Source organism: Raphanus sativus, chromosome 8, assembly GCF_000801105.2.
Source record: "Raphanus sativus cultivar WK10039 chromosome 8, ASM80110v3, whole genome shotgun sequence".
In the NCBI taxonomy this organism is placed as follows: domain Eukaryota; kingdom Viridiplantae; phylum Streptophyta; class Magnoliopsida; order Brassicales; family Brassicaceae; genus Raphanus; species Raphanus sativus.
In genome coordinates, this window is record NC_079518.1 from 18,433,383 (window position 1) to 18,451,040 (window position 17,658).

A 17,658-nucleotide genomic window follows, 5' to 3' on the forward strand; every position below is an offset into this window, starting at 1 on the left:
TAGGTTGGACGGCTAGGTCTAGCTCCAGAGAATAACGAAGTCTAATCTTGAAAGCTGGGGGCAACTGTTGGGCCCAAATATGTCCCGTTAGCTGACGATGAAACCAAAAAAAGTATTGGGCCGAGATAAAGCCCAACGCGTATCGGCGACCTTAGCTAAGGTTTAATACAAAGCCGGAGGCTGGAAGCTAAGGGCAATCTTCGAAGAGGTCACAGTGAAGAGGAAGCTCACATCATAACAAAAGGAGCGCAGAACCCGGTCAAAGGGAAGCTGTTGCGTGTTGGGGTCAAAAATGGTTATCTCGAAATCAACGGCTAAGTCTATTTGTCATACGAAAGTATAAGGAAGAAAGGGGAAGTGATCTAAGTTTGGATAGGCCGAACGACAAGGAATCCGCCTTAAAACTTCAAAGAGCCCGTTCTCTCAAACCGTGAGGACCCAGAAAACGATCAACATATCAAATCGAAGCCCTCGTCGAGACGCACGTGCTGGTCGTAGCCGCCGGGCGGCTAGCCCCCGTGCTGGCCGTGGCCGCCGGCGGCTAGCGCCCGTGCTGGCCGTGGCCGCCGGGCGGCTAGCCCCGTGCTGGCCGTGGCCGCCGGCGGCTAGCGCCCGTGCTGGTCGTGGCCGCCGGGCGGCTAGCCCCGTGCTGGCCGTGGCCGCCGGCGGCTAGCGCCCGTGCTGGCCGTGGCCGCCGGGCGGCTAGCCCCGTGCTGGCCGTGGCCGCCGGCGGCTAGCGCCCGTGCTGGCCGTGGCCGCCGGGCGGCTAGCCCCGTGCTGGCCGTGGCCGCCGGCGGCTAGCGCCCGTGCTGGCCGTGGCCGCCGGGCGGCTAGCCCCGTGCTGGCCGTGGCCGCCGGCGGCTAGCGCCCGTGCTGGCCATGACCGCCGGGCGACTAGCCCCGTGCTGGCTCGGGTCTTCGGATAACGATCTTCGGTACACGAATCCCAGTCCCCGGCAGTCTGAAGTTTGTACTTTGAGTTTTTCTCAAGTCCTCGCAGGACGAATCATCGAGATTCCGTGTACGAAACTCCAGTCCTTACTCCAATCAAAGACCGTCGGAAACACTTCGGAAACTCGTAAGGTATCAACCGGAAGGAAGATCTTAAATTCTTCGTACGAAACAGCGATGGTTATCTTAAGACACCACTCGTCTCAACTCTACGAATGAATGAAGAACTTCCGGAGAGATCGTAGAAAACCACGGAAGTCCTGGAAACGGCCCGAAAGGGACTAAACACGATCGGACAGTCCGTTTACGATTATCTGAGATAGATACGACGATTTACGTTTATCTTTGCATAGCGAGATAAATGCTAAATTTCTGGAAGGATAAATGTCAAGTTTCCCGAAGATAAATGTCAAGTTTCCCGATGAAAGCCGACGAAAATGGAAAGAAGCCCGCCTTGCGGCCCAGGAGGAGAATAGACCGTCATAAGAAGGAGTATATAAAGGAGCTTTGGGAGAGGAAGAAAGGCAGAGCGAAAATCATTAAGAGAGAGAGAAATCCGAGATTGGAGACCTAGAAAGCTCCTGTTAGGTTAAGAACTTAGAATTTAGGCGGTAGACTAGCAAGGTAGGACCTAGAACGTCCGGCCGCCTCTCGTTCTATTTTCATCTTGTCCGCAGGCTCCTGTCTCTCTCGGAAGGATCTAACAATCCTTTTACTTAGAGTTCCGCTCATAGAAACCCTAGGCGTTATTCTCGACACGCCCGTTTCTATGACAAACGCTCGTACTAGACGAACTCCGCCAGGCAGTTCGATCTCTTGTTCAAATCTTTCCAACTGAACTACGTCCGACTTGATCCTCGAAAGGGGTACGTAGGCAGCCTTTCTCAAGGTCCAGTCCCAACTCTTAACAAAACCCTTGTTGTACTTAGAGTTCCGCACATAGAAACCCTAGGCATTATTCTCGACATGCCCGTTTCTATGACTAACGCTCGTACTAGACGAACTCCGCCAGGCAGTTCGATCTCTTGTTCAAACAACTCCAACTGAACTACGTCCGACTTGATCCTCGAAAGGGGTACGTAGGCAGCCTTCCTTAAGGTCCAGTCTCAAATCTTAATAAAACATTTCCGCATTTATTTGATCACTTGTTGTTGGTTGTCGCAGAGAATCCGGACCTTCAGGGAAAGTTAGGTTTACTTAGCTTTCCTCCGATTTACTTACTTAAAATCGACAGTGCGAATTTCGGTTCCCACAGTTTGGCGCTAGAAGGAGGGTGGGTCGGATTCTCTTACTCAAAAACCTACGATTGGTAACAACAGCACGGCCACATCACCTGTCCACAACATCGTGTCATTCGGGGATAGAGCAACGGCTGGTCAAGCCAAACCTCACAACGAACTCCTCGTTATCAGACTAACGATCCAGGACATCGACGTAGCGAGAATATTGGTCGACACCGGATGCTCGACAAATATTATATATAAAAACACCCTCGAGAGGATGGGAATCGACCTAAACGCTATCACGGACGATCCCAATCCGATAATCGGACTCTCAGGAAACATCACTATGACCCTCGGCTCGGTCGATCTCTCGGTCAGCAGCATATAACGCGATCGTCGGGACTCCGTGGTTAAATTCCATGCGAGAGATCCCCTCGACTTTCCATCTGTGCCTCAAATTTCCAACCCTCTACGGAGTGGAAACAATACAAGGAGATCGTAAAGCGCCGCAAGTCTGCTTGGCCACTGGGTTAAAACGGAAAAACTCCGAGCCCGAAATTAAACCAAAAAAGCAAGCAACCCACGAACCAGCATCGCAGGACCCTCCAGAAATCTTCTGGCAAACGCAAAGAGCTGAGGTCCTAGAAGGGAAACGTGAGCCCACTTGCGAACCGGTAATTTCGGTCTGCCTCGACGAGACTAACCCAGAGCGGTGCGTGGAGATTGGAGCCAATCTCCGCGATCCGTCGAAAGCAGAACTCATCGCGTGTCTCAAGAAGAACCTTAACACGTTCGCTTGGACTGCGGAAGATATGCCGGGAATCGACATCAACATAACGAACACGAACACTCAGGAACCGAGCAGCCGACCCCGGCCTCGGCCGTAGCCGCCGGGCGGCTAGTGCCCGTGCTGGCCGTGGCCGCCGGGAGGCTAGCCCCGTGCTGGCTGTGGCCGCCGGCGGCTAGCGCCCGTGCTGGCCATGGCCGCCGGGCGGCTAGCCCCGTGCCGGCCGTGGCCGCTGGCGGCTAGCACCCGTGCTGGCCGTGGCCGCCGGGCGGCTAGCCCCGTGCTGGCCGTAGCCGCCGGCGACTAGCGTCTGTGCTGGCCGTGGCCGCCGGGCGGCTAGCCCCGTGCTGGCTCGGGTCTTCGGACAACAATCTCTGGTACACAAGTCCCAGGCCCCGGCCGTCAGAAATCTGTACTTCGAGTCTTTCCCAAAGTCCTCGCAGGACAAATCATTGAGATTCCGCGTACGAAACTCCGGTTCTTACTCCAAGCTAAGACCGTCGGGAACACTTCGGAAACTCGTAAGATATCAACGGGAAGGAAGATCTTAAATTCTTCGTACGAAACAGCGATGGTTATCTTAAGACACCACTCATCTCAACTCTATGAACGAATGAAGAACTTCCAAAGAAATCGTAGAAAACAACGGAAGTCCTAGAGACGGCCCGAAAGGGACCAAACGTGATCGGACAGTCCGTTTACGATTATCTAAGATAGACACGACGATTTACATTTATCTTTACGTAACAAGATAAATGCTAAGTTTCCCGAAGATTAATGTCAAGTTTCCCGATAAGTATGGAGGCCAACGAAAATCAGCGTTTCTAATGCTAAAATTCGATAACATTTTACGGAACACCTTTCGTAAAATAAATTCTCGAAAAATATTTCACGAGACAGCTTTTGCATGATTAAACTCGACAACATTTTACAAAACAGTTTCCGTAAAATTAACTCGACAACATTTTGTGAAAAAACTCTCAGCTCAACAATATTTTACGAAACATCATTCGTAAAGTATAACAAGATCGTAAGCTTCTTGACCTGACCAGTTCGCTCATAGCTTGACGAAACAAGAAGCCCCACTCAAGTGACATCTTGCCATTCGTTTTCACTTGTCTACCCACCTTAGCCTTCTTCGAGTTTCGCCTACTTCTCCTCCCTTTGCTTCAACGATTCTGCAACGATTCTGCACTGCTCCTTCATGTTTCATCAAAAATCGATTCTCGATTCAGTATCGGACTTTTCGAAGACCTTTGACGATGAAACGGTAGAAGACAAAGAGGAACGGACATGAGGCAATCTCGAGTAATCAATGAGACTACGGTACGCCCGACTTAGAAAATTTTATCAAGGTTTAATTTTTTCGTAGGAAAGGAATGGGAACGTCTTGTAAACTGCCGTAAAATTTAGGGAACTTAGAACCTAGGTGGATAGTCTAGCAAGATAAGTCTTAGGCATTTTCTCCAGTTTCGTTCTATTGTTTCTTGACTGTCTAGGCAGAACGCGCAAACCGATCTAATCTCTCGAAAAACCGAGAAACGATCACCGCGCATCCTTGGCATACTCTTTCCGCTTCCGTGAGACTAATGGCACGACGGTGAGCTACAAAATTAACGAAATAACCTTCGGTAAAACTTCATGAGTAACCCGAAGCAACTTTCGAAATCAAAGCGGAAACATTTCCCGTGTAAACCACGGAAACAGTGCTACTTTGACTATCTGCGATTTTCTATTTCCATGAAACCAGTCATCGATTACTGAAACCTAAAGTGGAAAATCATTTCAAAAAGCCATCACCCGTAACTTGGAAAACTCCGCTAAGATTTGCATGTCTATCTCAACGAACGCTATTCGGCCCTCGCCAACTACGCCTTTCCAAAAAGCCCGAACCTGAATTCGGCATCACCATGACCTTAATACGAAAGGATCGCGGTCTGATCGTTTACCAACTCCTTGGTTAAACGGCTGAACACAGCCTTCACGCCAAGACAAAACAGCTGAACGATCGCCGCTCCAATCACTTAAGGGCCAAACGATAATCATCGATTTGTCATAAAATGCCAAGTGACCATTACGCAAGCAACTCTGTCGCATAGCCCAAAAGCGGAAATCATGCGATAAATTTCTTGTAGTAAAATCAGTCCTAACAGCCATTCGGTTAACGGAAAAATTTGAACTTAACATCGACTGATTAATTTCAATACGCCCCGTAAACAAAGCATGAAAAGAAACACTCGTAACAAAGCTCCAAGAGTTATACGAGTCCCGGAAGGCCAACACTTCGCGAAGCAAAGCGAAGGTAGACACTTCTCCCTGGGTCAAATATACGCGACCCCTGGTCCTAATTCCTCGATCAAAATTTTATAACTTGCGCGTCCAAACTGAAACAACAGTTTCTGACTACGGACATTCGCAAAACATCTCCAAGCCCGCGAACATTTGAAATGCGGCACAAGGGAAAATTAACTCGTACACGTTTGAAATGTGTATGCTTGTATAAACCCACGTTTTTTGAAAAAACCGGATTTTCGAAACTCTTTGCAAACAGAAACCGAATTTTCGAAACTCTTCACAAACAAACTCGCCAATTGCTAAACGGCTGCGACAATGGATCCAGTATCCATAAAAAGATTATCACATCCAGACACATGTCTCTCATCGCTTACACCTAAAATCGCTTGCTAAAAAGTAGCATACGAACCAAGCGACAAAATCACAATCCGAAGTGACTACTCGGATTCTATCCTTAACACTTGACGAAAGTATAAATCACATCATAAGCGAAAGCCCATAATCCTCTTATGGCATGAGAAAAATAAAATCGCAGCACTGCGAGACGTCGCTTCGTGCTCGGATAAACATTTTTCGATAACAAATTCATACGCCTTCAAAACGGCATCATTTCGTTGTTGCTGATCACAACAAACGAACTCTAACGTCCTAAACAGACAAGCCACCTAAAGGGTAGGCTCTTTACATCCGACAAGGATCCCATAGCGCGCTATACAAAAAATCCAAATTTGGTTCAGCACTTCGTAAAGGAAGTAGCTCGATTCGTGCCCAGACAAATCATATAAGCCGATACCACTTCGCGGATTTTAAAACGGTACGAATCAGGTTAAAATCACAAACAGGCAAAACGAAAGCCGATTTGTCATCGCACAGCCTCAGTCTGAGAGTAAACCTAGGTCTTGCCCTAAACCCAGCCTTGCTGGTATCTTAACATCTCATAGACAAAGCGTCAACGACGCGAGATCCCAAAACTTGTCTCTTCACTCAAGTCTGAACGTTTTCACGAATTTTCGCGTAAATCGTAAACCGCAGGAAAATCTCGCTTTGTACAAACTACGGATACGGTGATCGTCAGGGAGGCAGGAATGAGACGACAACTCACACCCTGCCCCTCTAACTTCGACAAACAGAAGTTCTAAACGCAAAATATTTTATAAATGCATACCGCGAGTTCAATACAACGCCCTAAAAAGGGCAGGGACTCAAAGCCAGCAACGGCCAGTCCCGAAATCATACATAATGGCCAACCAACGGCCGAAATGTAATCAAAATAAAAATCTCTAAAGGGATTGATAAACCTAGACGCTCCCCGGAGCATCACCTTCATCCTCAAAACTCACCCAAAGTAGGAACGGTCTCACCGTCGCCTCCATTGGTCGCACCACCACTGCATGTCTCATATGCGCCGGCTTCGCGATCCTTGACTGCGTGGTCCTGGTCCTCCTAACCCTCCGAATGCAGGACAAGGTGCACACGGATTTCAGACCAGCAAGAATCGAGTCGAAGTTGAGCAACGAACTCACGGTCTTCCCGACGTCACGTTCAAGATCGCCAATCAAAGGTGATGTGGATTTCCGCAATGAAATACTCTTAGCCAAAAATTTCGATTTTCAACTCATAATCTTCCGCCCGCAAGATCGCTCCCGCATCTTGCATGCTGGGGGGCTAACTGTTGGGGTCAAAAATGGTTATCTCGAAATCAACGGCTAAGTCTATTTGTCATACGAAAGTATAAGGAAGAAACGGGAAGTGATCTAAGTTTGGATAGGCCGAACGACAAGGAATCCGCCTTAAAACTTCAAAGAGCCCGTTCTCTCAAACCGTGAGGACCCAGAAAACGATCAACATATCAAATCGAAGCCCTCGTCGAGACGCACGTGCTGGTCGTAGCCGCCGGCGGCTAGCCCCCGTGCTGGCCGTGGCCGCCGGCGGCTAGCGCCCGTGCTGGCCGTGGCCGCCGGGCGGCTAGCCCCGTGCTGGCCGTGGCCGCCGGCGGCTAGCGCCCGTGCTGGTCGTGGCCGCCGGGCGGCTAGCCCCGTGCTGGCCGTGGCCGCCGGCGGCTAGCGCCCGTGCTGGCCGTGGCCGCCGGGCGGCTAGCCCCGTGCTGGCCGTGGCCGCCGGCGGCTAGCGCCCGTGCTGGCCGTGGCCGCCGGGCGGCTAGCCCCGTGCTGGCCGTGGCCGCCGGCGGCTAGCGCCCGTGCTGGCCGTGGCCGCCGGGCGGCTAGCCCCGTGCTGGCCGTGGCCGCCGCCGCTAGCGCCCGTGCTGGCCATGACCGCCGGGCGACTAGCCCCGTGCTGGCTCGGGTCTTCGGATAACGATCTTCGGTACACGAATCCCAGTCCCCGGCAGTCTGAAGTTTGTACTTTGAGTTTTTCTCAAGTCCTCGCAGGACGAATCATCGAGATTCCGTGTACGAAACTCCAGTCCTTACTCCAATCAAAGACCGTCGGAAACACTTCGGAAACTCGTAAGGTATCAACCGGAAGGAAGATCTTAAATTCTTCGTACGAAACAGCGATGGTTATCTTAAGACACCACTCGTCTCAACTCTACGAATGAATGAAGAACTTCCGGAGAGATCGTAGAAAACCACGGAAGTCCTGGAAACGGCCCGAAAGGGACTAAACACGATCGGACAGTCCGTTTACGATTATCTGAGATAGATACGACGATTTACGTTTATCTTTGCATAGCGAGATAAATGCTAAATTTCTGGAAGGATAAATGTCAAGTTTCCCGAAGATAAATGTCAAGTTTCCCGATGAAAGCCGACGAAAATGGAAAGAAGCCCGCCTTGCGGCCCAGGAGGAGAATAGACCGTCATAAGAAGGAGTATATAAAGGAGCTTTGGGAGAGGAAGAAAGGCAGAGCGAAAATCATTAAGAGAGAGAGAAATCCGAGATTGGAGACCTAGAAAGCTCCTGTTAGGTTAAGAACTTAGAATTTAGGCGGTAGACTAGCAAGGTAGGACCTAGAACGTCCGGCCGCCTCTCGTTCTATTTTCATCTTGTCCGCAGGCTCCTGTCTCTCTCGGAAGGATCTAACAATCCTTTTACTTAGAGTTCCGCTCATAGAAACCCTAGGCGTTATTCTCGACACGCCCGTTTCTATGACAAACGCTCGTACTAGACGAACTCCGCCAGGCAGTTCGATCTCTTGTTCAAATCTTTCCAACTGAACTACGTCCGACTTGATCCTCGAAAGGGGTACGTAGGCAGCCTTTCTCAAGGTCCAGTCCCAACTCTTAACAAAACCCTTGTTGTACTTAGAGTTCCGCACATAGAAACCCTAGGCATTATTCTCGACATGCCCGTTTCTATGACTAACGCTCGTACTAGACGAACTCCGCCAGGCAGTTCGATCTCTTGTTCAAACAACTCCAACTGAACTACGTCCGACTTGATCCTCGAAAGGGGTACGTAGGCAGCCTTCCTTAAGGTCCAGTCTCAAATCTTAATAAAACATTTCCGCATTTATTTGATCACTTGTCGTTGGTTGTCGCAGAGAATCCGGACCTTCAGGGAAAGTTAGGTTTACTTAGCTTTCCTCCGATTTACTTACTTAAAATCGACAGTGCGAATTTTGGTTCCCACATTGCGGATTCCTCAACAATCGGAGAAGATCTCGGAGATCAGTTAAAGATAATCAAGAGAAGTCCAAGGCTATTTAAAGAGAAGAGCGAGGACTAAAGAGGGGGGTCCGATTCAACACATATTCGACTCCTATTCATTTTCACGATCATACACCCAAACTCTAAAACATTTACCATCTTTGTAATCATTCTGATATACATTCTTTGTAACCATTCTTTACCAAAATCATCAATACAAAATCATCATTCATTCTACAAGTTCTTACGGGATTCATCCCACGTTATCTTTCCTTTTAACCTTAACATGATCTAAAAACCAGGTAGTGAGTTTAGACCCTCACACTAGACGCCGAAGACCATATCTCACACCTTCAACAAGCCTTCACCCCTCTCAGGAGGTACAACATGAAGCTGAACCCTTCAAAGTGCTCATTCGGAGTAAGCTCTGGAAAGTTCCTAGGGTACATAGTCACCCACAGGGGCATTAAAGCAAATCCAGAGCAGGTGAGAGCGATTCAGGTGATACCTTCCCCTTGCAACGTTAAGGAGGTGCAAAGATTGACAGGAAGGATGACCACCTTGAGCAGATTCATCTCCAGGCTATCCGACAAGTCGCACGCTTTCTTCGAAACCCTAAAGGACCCCAAGGACTTCCAAAAGACCGAGAAATGTGAGCAAGCCCTGTCCGATCTAAAGGCCTATCTCACTACTCCACCTATCCTCTCAAAACCCTTGGAAGGAGAGGTCCTGTTGCTCTATCTGGCGGTATCGGAACACGCAGTCAGTGCGGTCCTAGTAAGGCAAGAAGGAAGAAAACAACATCCTATCTACTACGTGAGCAAATCTTTACTAGACGCGGAGACCCGCTATAGTCACCTCGAGAAGCTGGCCCTTGCTCTAGTCAATGCTGCCCGAAATCTGCGTCCCTACTTCGAGGCTCATCAAATCGTGGTAGTCACATCCTTCCCTATCAAGGCAGTTCTGCATAAGCCAGAAGTTTCTGGACGTCTAGCAAAATGGGCTATAGAGCTGGGGGAATACGATGTGATCTTCCGGCCCGCAACAGCCATCAAATCGCAAGTCCTAGCGGATTTCGTAGCTGAATTCTCTTCTGCCATGCTTCCAGCCCTGGAACAAGAGGTAAAGCTTCGTGATAGCGAAGGGGAGAAAGGTGAATGGATACTGTACGTCGATGGGTCTAGTAACATAAGGGGCGCATGCGTGGGACTGGTCCTAACTTCCCCCACGGCGGAATCAGCCTCAAGGGCCGTACGTTGCAACTTCAAAGCAACGAACAACGAAGCTGAGTATGAAGCTCTAATAGCAGGGCTGACACTCGCCAAACGAGACATCCAGGTCTTCAGGTGGAAGATATCCAGGTCTTCAGCAACTCACAATTGATCATAAGATAAGTCCAAGGAGACTATCAGGCGAAAGATCCGAGTATGGTCGGGTACCTATCTGTGGCTAAGCGACTACTCGACAGGTTCCGACATTGTAAGCTCACCCAGATTCCTAGGGAGCACAACTCCCAGGCTGACGCCCTAGCTAACCTAGGGTCTGCCCTAGAGACTACAAGTCATATGAGCATCCCATTACTGGTACTCCAATGGCCCGCGACCGAAAAGAAGACGAAACCTGAAGAAATATCTGTGGTAGACGAAGGAGAGACCTGGATGACGCCCATAATCAACTACCTAAGGTATGACACCTTGCCTGAAGATCAAGACGAAAGTCAGAAGATAAGGCGCCAAGCTGCAAGGTATTGCTTTTCCGAGGGGAAACTATACCGAAGATCCTTTTCAGGACCCTATCTACGATGTCTTACCCCTAGAGAAGCCGCCAGGATATTAGAAGAGCTGCATGAAGGAGAATGTGGTTCCCACTCTAGTGGTCGGAGCCTGGTACTCAGAGCTAGAAGAGCAGGATACTATTGGCCAACCATGGCGAGGGACTCCCTCAAACAAGCAAAGCTCTGCAGTCAATGCCAGAAGCACGCGCCAATCCCCAACCTTCCACCAGAGAACCTCAAATCTCTAAGTTCTCCTTAGCCCTTCCGAAAATTGGGCATGGACATCGTAGGAAAGTTCCCTATGGCACCGGGGCAAAAGATTTTCCTCCTAGTCGTGACAGACTATTTCACCAAATGGGTGGAGGCCGAAGCACTAGCCAAGATAACGGATATCCAAATCAGGAAATTCCTATGGACTAACGTGATCATACGTTTCGGAACTTCCCATGAGATCGTCACAGACAACGGACCACAGTTCACAAGCTATAACTTCCGAAAGTTCTGCAAGGACTAGAACATCAAGCTCTCATACTCAGCACCACGACACCCTCAATCTAATGGCCAAGCAGAATTCACTAACAAGACAGTGGTGAACATGCTCAAGAAGCGCCTAGAAGACGCCCATGGACGATGGGTAGAAGAACTACACGGAGTACTCTAGGCCTATCGGACAACCCTGAAGACGGCTACCCAAGAGACTCCTTTCTCCCTTGTCTAAGGTGCTGATGCGGCGATACCCACAGAGGTGCACGTAAGGACCACGGTCTCTGAATTCCTCTCCCAGGAGGAGAACAACGAGCTAATGTCCCTGAGTCTAGACCTACTCGACAAAAAAAGGGAGGCGGCCCGCCTTAGAAATGCATCCTACCAGTTGAAAGTCGCCAAGAGCTACAATAAAAAGGTCAGATCCAGAACCTTCCAGAAAGGGGATTGGGTCCTAAGGCGAGTCTGTGACCACACAAGGGACAAATCAGCCGGAAAACTCGCTCCTGGATGGGAAGGTCCCTATAAGGTAATAGAGGTGCAAGGGGTAGGAGCCTATAAGCTGGAAGACAGCGACGGCAAGGTCCAACCCAACTGCTGGAATGCCTTGCACCTCAAATTCTATCACTTCTAGAGTAAGATCCCCGGGTCAAGCTCTATATACTACTACTATTATTATGATATATTTAAGTACACTGGTATCCTACTCCTATGTATGCGATAACGTCTCCGGACTAAGCTTATAAAATACATTATTAGTTACGGCTAAAGGGGTTATAGGAACTCTACTGTAGTTAAAGGTACATACTAGCTAGGTCAGGTCTTAAGGAATCTTAGACCTCAGCAAACCTATATACACTAGTGAGACTACTCACATGGGTATACGACATATAAGCAACAAGTCTGATCAACCCTATTACATTGTATGCATCTCGGGCCCTGCGTAAAGGCTATAAGTCCAAGAATTAAGTGGGGACCACCGTACTAGTGCTACCCAAATCCTGTGTTAAAGACGTGATATCACTCAAATTATCCTAACAAGTGATCTTACTCTCTCAAATAAGAGGTTCGATTGTAGTACTTAGGGATCGAATCCACAGAGAGCTAGGGCGCACACTAAACTATAGATATTAAGATTTAACTAGGCAAACAGTTATAAAGCAGTAAATATGAATGTAATGAAAGCAAAGTGAACAAGGCAGTTGCTCTTATTTAATCAAGAGTTGTTTGATGGAATATTGGTAGCTAGATCTAGGGTTTCTATTCAGGTTGGGATTATAATGAAATAGATACTAAAATATGATATTATAGAACTCAACTATAAGAATAACATATCAACTCTCGTTGTATAGGTTATCTATTAATAGATCCAATGATCTCACCTGTCGGGATGATCAATTAGAAAGTGTCGATCGATGACTCTATAGGAGTATCGATCGATACACCTTTCGCTCCGTCGATCGATTCACCTGTCGGGATATCGATCGACGCGCTTCTAGTAGGCTTAATGCGTGGGTTGAATATATGTTCGCTAGGGTTTCTAAACCAGCTCTCGCTGTTATCTAGCAATCCTAGATCAGAGAAGACAAGTCAGATAAGAGACCAAGCTCTCGCTTGTGCCTAATGATTCTATGATCAAGTTCAGGTTAATTACTCAAGAACAAGCATTAAGAACAGTCTCAATGATTAATACCACAACTTAGCAATTCTATATTTGGGGCTAATCCCTCATAACCTATCTGAACCCTAAACCTAACAGGTGGATCTACTCAGACATGATAGCTGTCACAGAAATCATAGATGAATAGATGAAATTGCAATAGAATAGATATAAAAACCAAAGGAGTTCCAAGAGGACTCTGAAGGAGTTCCTCTCTTCTCTCCTAAACTAAGAACAATGAATCAAAAGAAAGCGTAGAAAGCGTAGCCGTCAACAATGGCTTAGAAATAACATAAATAGGGTTTCTGGTCGTCAAGGGTATTTTGGTAACTTTGTGGTGACTCCTGGGCTTCAGTCGGTCATGAAATATACTCAGCCCACATTCTGATGTCCCTGTCGATCGACATGCAGTGTGCTGTGTCGATCGACATACAATCCTCTTCTCGACAGTCTTCTCTCGCGAGGCAGACTGACAACTCTTCCGTAAAACGGGAATAACTTTTGATCTAACCGTTGGATTGATTTCAAACCGGTGGCATTGGAAAGCTAACTTAACTCTCTATCTTGTGTCAAACGATGGGCTAGATCCAACGGTGGGAAGGTCTCCATCGAGAGCTAAACCTTTGAAGCGTCTGTGCAGTTCTGCACTGCGAAAGACTCCAAAAGACACCAAAATCACCATATATCTCCAAATCGTCCCTGAACCTGTAAATACTCTAAATAGACTCCAAAACATAGTAAATAGTATATAAAACACTTATATACCATGGGTAAAAATAGGTAAAATCAATGGTATATCAACTCCCCCAGACTTATCCTTTTGCTTGTCCTCAAGCAAAACAACCGGGCAGTCTCTCTGAAAGAGGTTTGAAAACAGCAGGGACTTAAAAGATTTTAAAAACTCAGTTCATCATCTCTTTATTAGTGTAAACCAAATCATTAAACATCTTAACCTTAAAAGCACATCATACCATATCCTAGTATCGCAACCAAATTCCACTAGTTCCACAACCTAACAGATCATGTCTGACAATCCCCTCTACTAACCTCATTTCTTGCATAAAAATAAAAGTGTAGGCTTTACCTTGGGAGTATCGATCAAAGGACACATGGACTCAACTCAAACAAGTTTCTGAACACACAGGTAGTCTTCTCATCCCTTTCTCCCCTCATCTCTCTTCTCTGAATCTCTTATTAGTTTCAATTTCAACAGATTTTGATGCCAACACAGGTCATCTAGTCTATCTCATTGACATTGCTTTTGTAACTCATACATTTGACAAAGTGTAGCGAATAATGGGGTCTCGCGTAATTTACCTATCCCTTGTTTCCACAATGTGTGATCATCCCTGAGATTTAGAATAATGGGGTCGCAGGAGACACTCCTACCCCTCTGCCTCTCAAGAAATCATTTCAATCTTTTCTTTATAAACTTAGATCTCGAGATGCCGAAGAGAGAGAAGGAAGGGAACCAGAAACACACATACTTTTTACCTTCCAGACTTGCAGGAGGATTCTGATCCAATGTATACCAAGCCCCAAGACAAGCAAATCAAGTCAGTATTAGATTGGAGGTCAGCTTTGGTTCCTTCAAACAATTTCAGCAAGTGCAAACATAGTTGACAGGTTGATCCACTTTAGTATCTCTAGTACTTCTGCAATCAGTAAGTCTAAGACTGGTCTAAAGAGTGGTTAGATGACAAGTAGTAAATCGATTAAGATTATATCCCCTTCTTGACTCAATAAAAACTTTTTGAAAACGTTTTAAATAAGACTCATGAAGTAGATAATCGTTAGTAATCCCCCCAGACTTAAATTATACTGTCCCCAGTGTAAAACAGCCAGTAGTAGGGTGAAAATCATAAAGCAATAGCACAAAATTAACAAGTAAGAACGATATACCAGCTCGCTAATGTCGGTGACGATCGACACAATGAAGTGACAATCGATCGTTGAAGATGAAGCGCTGTCGAACGATATCGACATGGTCTCATCGGTCGATGGTTTAGAGAGATCGTTTGACACAATGAAGAGACAATCGATCGTGTGATATGAAGCGCTGGCGATCGATATCGAGCTGGTCTCATCAGTCGATGTGCTGAGCAATCGTTTACCTCGATCTTTTTTTTTTTAACTAACTAAAACACAATATCAGTAGAACCTCCCCCAGACTTAAATAACACTATAATGGTGTTATTAAGTCGGAGATTGGTGAGAAATAAACCATAAGTACTCAATTTAACAAGTTAGAGCGAAATACCTGACCAGAAGAGTTGTTGATCGACATAAATGTGTTGTCATTGGTCTAGGCAGATTTGGTTATGTCGATCGATATCGACTTCTTCTCGTCGGTCGATATTATGGCAATCGTTTACTCGGGTCCCTATTCTAAATAGCTAATCTAAATTATAATATTAGTACGATCTCCCCCAGACGTAAACAACACTGTTACCAGTGTTATACAGTCTAAGATTGGTGGAAGAATAAATCATAAGGACAATATTTAACAAGGAAAAATGGTGTACCTGATTTGGATGTGAGTGTCGACAAACACAGTTAAGTGGCGATCAATACTCCTAATGCTCTGTCGATCGATGCTAGCTAGCCATCGTCGATTCTTGTGGAAACTCATCTTCCTTGAATCTATCTCCTGTATTTTTACTAACATAAAACACTAAAAGTCAATAATAGATAAATATAAAACTAATATTTTTTTTTCGGATGAACAGTGACTCTGCTACAGTAACTCTGCTACAGTGTCGATCGATTTGCATGCTACAGTATCGCTCGGCACTATTGCTACAGTGTCGTGCGTACTGTTCATCTTTTTTTTTTTCTTTTACCTGCAAAATTTAAAAACAAAAATCAGTAGTATATGAAAATAAAACCAAATGTAAAACAAACCTAATAGTGAGTTGCCTCCCACTCAGCGCTTATTTTTAGTCATTAGCTTGACTTTTGGAGGTCTGATTTAATCTGGATGAGGATGTGAACTTGCTCCAAAACAAGTTTCTGTGTCTCTCTTCCTCATTTGGTTGATGCAGTTGATGAAAGCTCTTGCAGATGCTTCCCCTTTGTCTCTCAGTTTTGGATCAGATAGCACTCTAACCTTACCAAAAGAAGCTGGACCTCCTCTGCGGCGAACTCTACACTCAAGACTTTCCTCCTGACACTGAGAAGGGACCAGTAATAGAGAATATGCATCTATATTCCTTTTCATTTTCTTCTTCCTCTTTCTAGGTCTTCCCCCAGACTTAGACTTTTCAGTCTCGTTCTGTTCTGAAATTTGGATTCTGTCGACCGATTCTAAAGGCTCTGTGTCGGTCGATCCGTGAGGCTCATTGTCGACCAATCTTGAAAGTTGAATGTCGATCGATGTTGATCCTGATTTTGCAAACTCGCGATCTGCATATGTTAGAGGTGCTGGATCTTCAAACATCTCTATGTATGAAATCAAATCTTCACTTTTCTTCTTCTCCACAGGATCATAGAAGACATTTTCATCAACATTAGTTAGGCACATCCTATTCTTCTTAAGATCACAAACTGCTCCCACTGTAGCCATGAAGGCTCTTCCAAAAAGAAGGGAAGATGTCCTGCCTGATTTGAGCTCCACGACATGAAAATCCACAGGAATAGTGCATTCTCCTATCTCCACTTTATCATTCCTAATCATGGCTGCTGAGTTTGCTTTGGAGTTATCAACGAAAGAGAAACTATCTTTTGAAGGTCCGTCTTTAATCCTAATACTTCAGCAGTGTCTATAGCCATGATGCTGACTGCAGATCCAGTATCGCAGACGGCGTTTGGCAAATCGTGGTTATTTATGGAGCATGGAATCAGAAACTTTCCAGGATCTTGTTCCTTCTTTAGAGTCCTCTTAGGCTTACGGCAGACCTTGTTGAATAGTATCTCCATTTCCTTTTCTGTCTCTCTGCTCTCTCTGAAGAAATTACCAAGTCTATACTTATAAAAGGCTTCCTCAAAAGTCATACCCTTAGGAACTCTCTTCACCCTCTTGTGAAATCCATCAAGTTCAGCTTTGTTAGCTTCTCTCCTCAGGTGTTTGGGAACATAGAGTTTCTTAGCTTTCGACCTCATCCCAATCTGAATCACATCTTTTGTTGCCTTCCGTCCCATGACAGGTTCATGTCCGTCCATTTGGTGTTGATCGATACCAGGTGGATGTCGTCGATCGACACTCTCAACGAAAGAAGTTTCAACTAGAGCCAATTGCTTTTGGTCTGGTGCATCTGCAGGTTGCTGTTTGGTCTTCTCCATTGTCTTTAAGCAAACTGGCGTCTGAGATGGGTTGCGAGTTGCATTCAAATCGTGGGCATAAGGGTCTGGTAAACACACTAGATTTATAGTGAGCCGCTGTCGATCGATGCTTTCCCGTGGAGGTCGATCGATGCCGTTTTGTTTGTGTTGCTCGACGTCATATGTTTTAGCATGGTACGGGATGGGAGTATGTGGGTGTTGAGCAGCGAAATCTGAGTGGCTCTGGATTTGAACAGTACTGCATGACCCTAAAAGTGGTGTCGATCGATGTTCAGCTGATGGTGTAGATCGACATAAGTACGAGCTACCAATGGACATGCAACTTTCGACTAAAAAGTCTTCTTCTTCCAACTTCTCATGTTTGATTACTTCCCCACAGTAGTTATCCCATCTGGAATCGACCTATTGCTCTTCCCAGTCGGGATGAATAGTTTCACGATGAACAGTATCCCGATGAACATTTTCTGGGTGAACAGTGTCCCGATGAACAGTACCGCGATGAACAGTACCGCGATGAACAGTATCGCGATGAACAGTATTTCGGTGAACAGTACCATGATGAACAGTGTCGACCGATACAGGATGAACAGTGT

General features: G+C 46.5%; 1 protein-coding gene across 1 annotated transcript; it reads left to right on the plus strand.

Annotated features, from left to right (window-relative positions):
* Positions 1-9,419: 9,419 nt before the first annotated feature.
* On the plus strand, positions 9,420-10,900 carry LOC130499027 (uncharacterized). Its single transcript, XM_056992916.1, has 3 exons — positions 9,420-9,633; positions 9,703-10,118; positions 10,280-10,900. Exons 1-3 carry the CDS (start codon positions 9,420-9,422, stop codon positions 10,898-10,900), a joined length of 1,251 nt encoding a protein of 416 aa, XP_056848896.1.
* Positions 10,901-17,658: the final 6,758 nt, after the last annotated feature.

Excerpts from the sequence above, each read along its gene's own strand:
- LOC130499027 (XM_056992916.1), top strand. The coding sequence starts at position 9,420 with ATGACCACCTTGAGCAGATTCATCTCCAGGCTATCCGACAAGTCGCAC. Across the intron at positions 9,634-9,702 it reads GGTATCGGAACACGCAGTCA|ACGCGGAGACCCGCTATAGT; the intron begins GTGCGGTCCTAG and ends AATCTTTACTAG. Across the intron at positions 10,119-10,279 it reads CGGAATCAGCCTCAAGGGCC|GCGAAAGATCCGAGTATGGT; the intron begins GTACGTTGCAAC and ends GGAGACTATCAG.